Source organism: Rhododendron vialii, chromosome 5a (genome assembly GCF_030253575.1).
Source record: "Rhododendron vialii isolate Sample 1 chromosome 5a, ASM3025357v1".
NCBI lineage: Eukaryota > Viridiplantae > Streptophyta > Magnoliopsida > Ericales > Ericaceae > Rhododendron > Rhododendron vialii.
The window spans coordinates 41,928,737-41,936,833 of NC_080561.1; the positions used below are offsets into that span (position 1 = coordinate 41,928,737).

The following is an 8,097-nucleotide window of genomic DNA, read 5'->3' on the forward strand; positions in this document are numbered from 1 at the left end:
GATTGGTAATGAGAAGGAGTTGGGTTCGGACTATGAATACCAAGTCCCACGGGGTATTGCTAATACCCCCTAAAGTCCAGCTTCCTCATCCCAACGGACTACGAATCCGAACCAATTTCGGAAACCAAACGCAGTATTGTTAATACTTTCGGCTTAGTAATCCAATCCCATCTCCTAAGAGCTTTATCAAACGGGGCCTAAATGCTTTAAGAATGTGTTCATTTTGGGTCCCAAAATCCAATTTCTCTCTCTGTACACGGTCTGTCATAAGTTTTCCTTCAATTATTAATCTCATTTTTCTTTTTATCTCTCTTCACTCATTACCCAAAAAATCTCTCAAAATCTAAACCAAACAAGATTTTCAAACATTAAAATTTTAAAATTTTGTTGTTTATAGTTTTGGCCTCCGCATTCATGAAATCCTGGTTCCGTCCCAGAATATATGTGACTAAGGTCTGGGGGTTGTCCAGCTAATAGATATATCATCTCCTTTGATCTCTTTGTGACTTTATATAGTGAAAACTGAATCAATTATTTTTAACCAACATTAGGGGGCCTCAGAGGTAACCATAAATATACTTGCTTTTTTTTTTTCTTTTTTCTGTTTTAGAATGATGAATAGTCTTGCAAACAAAGCCTTAATCATTCCCCTTGGGGACCTTTGTTGGCAACTAAAACTTGGATTCGGAAATTTCAACCACCCAAACCTAATCTCCCAAAAAATATTTGGCAGTTAGCTAGCTCCGGTTTTACAAAGCCAAAAACAGATCAGACAATCATATATATCGTTAATCAGCTAAACTATCATTTTCCTAATTTAAAACTAAATCCCGGCCCAATCAAATGGCAGCATTCAGAATAAATTAGTTGCTTAAGCTATCAAAATAAGCATCTTTATCACCTTTTTGTGTCTTTCTTCTTTTTTTTAAGACATGAGGGTCCGTTTGTTTAACCAGATATGCAGCGAGGTGAAATTATATATCCAATGTGACCACAAATTCAGAAATTGGGTTAAAATTATTTTCGACTAGATTAAACATATAGAGGGACATAAGCCAACAAAGTGGGGATATATCATGCCTCTGGGGTTACATACTATTAATCGGATCACAATTGATCCATCCTATTAAACTATACTATTTTTCTTGATTATTAATCCCGTCGAACAAATGGGTCCTAAAAGGAAAACACCAGAAAGTGATGGAGCTAAGCACCAACCATCATATTGACTAACCAATAAGATTCTTAATTAATTAACTTTATGCTTAATTTAACAGACATGAACCTTTCATAACTACTACTCCATATATAAAAGTTTCATAATCAGTACTCCACTAGGCATAAGCAACCAACCCAAAGAGAGCCCCCTCTTTTACTACAAGTCTTACATAATTCAAATAAACCAACTACCACCCTTGTGGCCATTTTATATCTATCTATCATTCAATCAGCTGCTCCTCATTGATGATGTGATTTGAGAATTAACCAACAAGGTCACAGGGGGCAGGAAAGCAAATGGCAAAAACTCTGATACTAAGATGCAGTGTTAATTCCCTCATAACCCTCCTCTTCGCGTTCGTATTCGTCGCCGTTTACTTTGCAGGAGAGAGGAAATTATGGGTTTTTGAAGATGAAGATCAGGAAACTATGCAAAAGAACTCATCGGCGAGATGCAATCTGTTTAATGGAAAATGGGTATTTGATAACAAGTCTTACCCCTTGTATAAAGAGAAAGAATGCACTTTCATGTGGGATGAGTTTGCTTGTGAGATGTTTGGCAGGAAGGACTTGAACTATCAGAGTTGGAGGTGGCAGCCTCACCAGTGTGACCTCCCAAGGTCTCTCTCTCTCTCTCTCTCTCTCTCTCTCTCTCTCTCTCTCTCTCTCTCTCTCTCTCTCTCTCTCTCTCTCTCTCTCTCATATGCATGTTGTTAGGAGTTTGGCGGTGGGCAGCCCAACCATAAGCCACTAAGCAGTTGAGGCCGCCGCCCAAGGCCTCACTTTTTCGAAGGTCTCCAAAAATACATGCATATGTATATAAATAAATAAATAAAAACCCCAAAAATACAACCTCATTGACCAAAGAGTACCTAAGAGAAAACAGAACAATTTTATAAATATTGGGTTCTGAGTGTTTTATTTCATGTTGAAAGGTTCAATGCCACTGCATTGTTGGAGAAGCTCAGGGGGAAGAGGATGGTTTTTGTTGGAGATTCTTTGAATAAGAACCAATGGGTTTCGTTGGTGTGTTTGGTGGAGTCAGCTATCCCAGCACCACTCAAATCCCTGCAATTAAATGGATCCTTTTTCAAATTCAAGGCCTTTGTGAGTCTTTTTTCCTATAATCTGCTATTCTCTTTGTAAACCGCTGCTAAGTGACCATCAATGAACATTTTCATGCATCAAAATGGCCAAGCATTCGGGAAGCTCTGCTCCAAACAACAATACTTGTATGTCCCCAATTTTGATACAACTGTTTTCATGATCGAGTCTTTGGACCAGCTTACACGTACATCGACTAATCTCAGACCTCTCAAATTAACAATAGAGCAAACTTCCAGTGACTCCAAAATTTCATTTTCTGGTGATGGGAGTCAAACCTCCTAGCTTGGAGAGTAATCCTCACTTGTTGTATGTTTTCCAACAACCAAGTTATCAATGCTCTTTATTGATTTCTGTTTCGAAATTCGCCCTTAAGAAAATAGTGAATCGGTTTAAGAATCTCAATGAACAATGCTATTTCTAAGAATGTTTTTAAATCTGGGTACGTATCATGATTCGTGCATCTTTCTATCCGTTTTATGAATGATATCAGAATACGTGTCGTGCATTGCATATTGTCTCTCAAGTTGGTTTTATCATATTGAGGCTTTCTAGTGGCTTAGACAAGGCATGAGAAGAAAAGCCATTACCTAATATATGCAGAACACGATTGCATTATGGTTCTTCTGTTCAAGCCATAATGGATTGAGGTTGGATTTTATTCAAATGGTGTGAACGTAGCCATAATTAGATCAAATGCTTTAAACCTCATCTTCACTCCGTAAATGGGATTTCTGCAGATAAAAGATACGAAGGGAGATTCATATAGATTTTCGAGGGAGACAATACGAATCTTAGGATACATATTTCGTATCGTAGGTTTTTACAACTACTTCCTCTGTATTCAAAAGATTGTCCAGTTTGCAAAAACTTAAAAATGATGTATTTTGTAAAAAAAAAATTGAAACTTTTATAGCTAGTTACTAATATCAATGATTTTATTTTGATAAAAATGTATTTTATTTTTAAAGTTCTTGCTTTGCGGACCAGATAATCTTTTGAGACTGAGGGAGTATGATTTAGATCGAAACCACAGGTTTAGAAGTAGGGTTGTCCAGCTATGATGCCTTAGTCCGGTTTGGGGACATCCATGCCCCCATTTTTCCTCAACCGGTGGATCTTCCTTTTTTAACCTTAGTCATTATGTTGATTCAATCAAACTCATAGTAAGTGTGGCCACATATTATGGTAAGTTTGGGTATACATTTTGGCAAGTATGGCCATACATTGTGGCTAGTGTGACCATACATTGTGGTAAGTAAAGTTTGTTTTGTGGAGCAAACCAAGCTAGTCAAGTTAGTAAGCTCACCCTCCCCCTCAATGGAGGTAGGAGTTCGCGTCCTGCAAGAGTGGGGTTTAGGATTATAGAGAGCCTCTGGACCCCTTATGAACTAACCTATAAACTATGAAAGAAAAAAAAAAGTAAAATTGTATTTTTTTTGCGAAATTTTTTTAAAACCACCTTATTTTTTTGAATGGTTTTGATTTAATAGCTGAAATTTATCCATTTTTAATTAAAGGTTCATACTTATGGGGGCATCCATGCTCCAATACCATTGTGGGGCATGGAAGAAAAATTCCTAAAAGTGACTAATAGTGTAATAGTTTTGAATCATTTGATTGGCTTTGTTGGGCCCGGAGTGCCCTCATAGATTTTATTACACAGTGCCACTCTCTGCGACCACTTTTAAAACAGACTTGTCGGTGCGATGTCGAATGCCATAAAAAAATTAATTAAAGCCTTTGCTAATACCAATTGGTTTTAGGAGAGACGGTGGAAAAGCTGTCCGACAAGCTCATTCATATAACGCCACACAGTTAGTAGCTCATCTTCAACTTCATCACTTTCAGGGATTTCTAGATTTTGTTAGGTCTCTGAATTGAAAATGGTGGAAAAAAACCAGTAATTCAACTGGTCTTTCTTTTGCAAAATGTCAAAGAAAACAAACTCCCAACTGCAAAATATGATAACAACACCAGCCAACCTATTGCTTCACCTGCCCTTGACATTAACTGAAATAGCTTCACATTGCAGTACCTTGTGTGAAGTTTGAGCCTTTTGTGGCTGAGTAAATTTGGTTCCTCTGTCTAATGTTGGTTAATGCAATGAATTAGGAATACAACGCCTCAATCGATTTCTACTGGTCGCCAATGCTCGTAGAATCTAATTCCGATGATCCAGTGACCCACCGGTGGCCAGAACGAATAGTCCGAATCAGTGAAATCGTAAAGCATGCTAGGCATTGGACCAATGCAGATATACTCATCTTCAACTCCTATCTGTGGTGGAGACAACGGCACAAAATGAAGCTCTTGTAAGTACAATCGTTCAACTTCATCGAAAATCTTTCTATGAACCAAGCAATTATTTAATTTTTGGTACAATTTGACTAGATGGGGATCGTTTGAGAGTCCGGATCAAATCACCAAAGAAGTTGAGATGTTACGGAGCTACGAGATGGCTATAAAGTCGTGGTCGGATTGGTTGGATATTCATGTCGACCGTAACAGGACCCGGTCGTTTTTCATGAGCATGTCGCCGACACATCTTAAGTATGAATTTCCAACTTAATTTGAATTTTAATGCCAAGTATCTACGAGAGTTTTCTAATGAGTTACTTTTAATAAACTTCCTACATCGGGTGGTGATAATGCCACGATAGAGTATGTTACTGCCACGATTCTGGATCTCAGGTGACATAATTACACCCCACTTCAGCCATGGTAGCTAGCTCCGCCCTCGGATATGTTTGTGATTTACATAGATGAACACAAAAACAGGAGTGCATTTTCATTAAAGGTTAAAATCATTTAGCTTTCTGTATATCATTTGACATTGATAAAATCTTATTTTTTCGCGGTTAAAAAAACATTGTAGGGGTCAAGAATGGGGGATGTCACAACCTGACAATTGCTACAATGAAACACTGCCAATAACTAAAGAAGGCTACTGGGGAAGTGGATCAGACATGAGAATGATGAAAATAGCAGAGGCAGCCATGGATGAACTGAGAGCAAAAGGTTTGAAGATCGAAATGCTGAATATAACACAACTTTCGGAGTATAGAAAAGAATCTCACCCGTCCATTCATAAAAAGCAATGGACGCCTCTAACCGAAGATCAATTGTCTAACCCAAGAAGCTATTCTGATTGCATCCATTGGTGCCTTCCCGGTGTGCCTGATGTTTGGAATGAAATCCTTTATGCTTACATTTTTAATCTCACATGAATCTAAATGTATAGTATGTGATTTTTTAAGATCTTTTCTTATAAATAGGTCACTGGAATTGGTGGAAGTTGTAAAATAGTTTGACTTTTGACAGTTTTAAAGGCAGTAATTTTAAAATTGGCACAAAGAGAGGCCATGGGAAAATTATTGCTTCATCTCAGTTATTGGTACACTGAAATTAAACAAGTGATAGATTCTGTATATATATATATATATATGCAATACCATGGTCAATATGAACTTATCTTATTTGCGACAAGATGATTAATTCACACATAACTGGTGATGTCGAAAAATGGACAGTGTTCCTATTTGCTCTCCTCCGAGACCAACAAAACAAGTCCTTGACAGTGGGATGGTGCCAGTCGAGGATCCTCCAGACAATCTAGCCAGAAACCATCAATCAATAGAGTGATGTGCAACTAATATTTCAAATCTTACATCCTTGGATGGTGGTGTATCTATATATTGTTTGTGCCATATCTCTTAAAGACTCTACAGACGGCTAGCTTGAATCTTAGAATCGTTCCTCTCCACTGGTGGAAGTCCACTTTGGTAATCGGAATCGCTTATTTGTGTTGGATTACATATACACAATTGCTAAAGCTCTTTCCTTCAACCACCACACGCATTTGCCTTCATTCTTTTGTTGTTCAATCTTTCTCTTATTACACGTGAATATGCAGATAGAGTACTTCACATACCCATATGTTAGATATTTTGGCACTTTCCGGGGTTGTTCAAAACCTCCATTAGTGTCTTTTGTTATATCGACTCCACTTGATTGTAATGGGTAGGATAATTAGGGGTAGTGTCTCGCTCGATGCTCCTCCCATTATCTGCACCAAGTTGACCGCTACGAAATCGAGCCAATTGCGTGAAAGGTGAAAGCTTTACACAGCACATCATGCATATCATTTTCAAGATTAGAAATTTTATTTCTACGCATTTGTCTTTCCTATAAATCTCTCCGAATACTCGTTTCCATATATATGTCATTTACTCTTCGGAAAATATGTTATCAAAAGGAAAGATTGTCTACGTTTTAGGTAAACCAAGGATTTTATTTGTGCATATATTGACCCATTGGGTTAATAGGGGAAGAGGGCACAAAAGATAAAATTGACCGAGAGGCGTGTGAGATTTTTCTGATATGTGAAAGAAAGAAAGGAGGGCGCTACTGTTTTTGTTTCTTCGGTGTGGGCGAGAGTTTTTTTTTGGTTGCGCTGACTTCTTTCTCTGGAAACGGAGATTAATTGGTTGCAGCCCACGTTCCGTCTCTTTGCTCTAGCTCGACTGTTTTGTTTTCGGCAGGGGCAAAAGTTTTGTTTTAAAAAGAAAAAAGAAAGGGGTGCACGGTCTTGAGGGATTTTTGGTGTGGCAGTCCCGCATTCCGATTTTTGTTTGTTCTTGCCTCTTGCATCTTCGAACGCGGTTTGAGTTGTTTAGATCACGCTTTGCATCATATTATTCATTCATTCACTGTTCGTGATTTTTGGTGCCGTTTGCTGCTGTGGCCGAATCTTTTGGAGATTGATTCGGAGCCGGTTGAATCCGGAGATCGGGCGTGAAGTCCGTGGTGCATCTATTAGATCTTGAAGAAGCTCGGGGAGCATCGAAGATTGGCAAGAATAGGTAAAGACTTGGGTAAGGATTTACTATTTCGCAATATGTACTTCTTTTTTATTAATAGAATAAATCAGTAATGTTAGGCCGTGGTTTTGGCTTAGGGTTATTTAGGACCCTAAGTTTTTCCACGTAAATCGTGCGTCTCTTGTTACAATTTTTATTTTTTATTCTACTGCAGTACTTTATTTTTTTATTTTGATTAATCGAGATAATCAACCCGTTTATCTTTATTAATTTTTAAATCTGAAAATTGGTATATTTTTATTAAAACTCCTATTCACCCCCCCTCTAGGAGTAGATTGAACGCTTCCGCATAATTTCACCATAAGCAAGGGCGGAGCCAGAAATTAATTATGCCCTGGGCTAACCAAAAAAAAATTTCGGTGGGCAAAACAGTGTAGCAGCATCATATGCTTGACCTTACATATTGTGAATGTCCATATTGTAACAAGTGAGTTCATCATATATCTATTTCTTAGGAGTAATAGTTAATGTAGTGGTATCATTATGCACAATATAAAAATTAAATAATGCTCCTATGAAAACTCTTGGACACCAACAAATTTCAAAAACCGCTCCAGATATTTTTTTGTACCGTTACAATTTAAACCTAAAAGCGTAAAATTGTAAGAATCAACATTTTTAAATTTAAGCACATCAACCAGTGTTCTGCATCAATTAAATCAGTAAAAATCTAAGCACACTAGTCATTGCTCTACATTTAACAAAAGCAAAAGAAAATCGATTAGTGTGAGGAGTTGGGCTAAAAGAAAAAATAGGTTGGGTTAAACTTTGACACATAAATTATTATTATTATTATTTTTGGTTTTTCGCACCTGGGCTATAGCCCACCTTAGCCTCATACTGGTTCTGCCCTTGCCCACAAGTGATCGAACAATGCCCTCAGCATCACACA

The 8,097-nt window shown here is 37.6% G+C and overlaps 1 protein-coding gene across 2 annotated transcripts; it reads left to right on the plus strand.

The window, feature by feature from the left end:
• The first annotated feature begins 1,398 nt into the window (after positions 1 to 1,398).
• LOC131326094 (protein trichome birefringence-like 34) lies at positions 1,399 to 5,696 on the plus strand. Of its 2 annotated transcripts, XM_058358689.1 has the most exons (5): positions 1,403 to 1,838; positions 2,154 to 2,325; positions 4,438 to 4,637; positions 4,717 to 4,875; positions 5,201 to 5,696. In XM_058358689.1, the coding sequence occupies exons 1-5, from the start codon at positions 1,516 to 1,518 to the stop codon at positions 5,550 to 5,552; spliced, it is 1,206 nt and encodes a 401-aa protein (XP_058214672.1). In that variant the 5' UTR covers positions 1,403 to 1,515; the 3' UTR covers positions 5,553 to 5,696. The 2 variants fall into 2 exon arrangements, with proteins under 2 accessions (XP_058214673.1, XP_058214672.1); XM_058358690.1 differs by lacking the exon at positions 4,717 to 4,875 and having other exon boundaries at positions 1,399 to 1,838.
• The last annotated feature ends 2,401 nt before the right edge of the window (positions 5,697 to 8,097 follow it).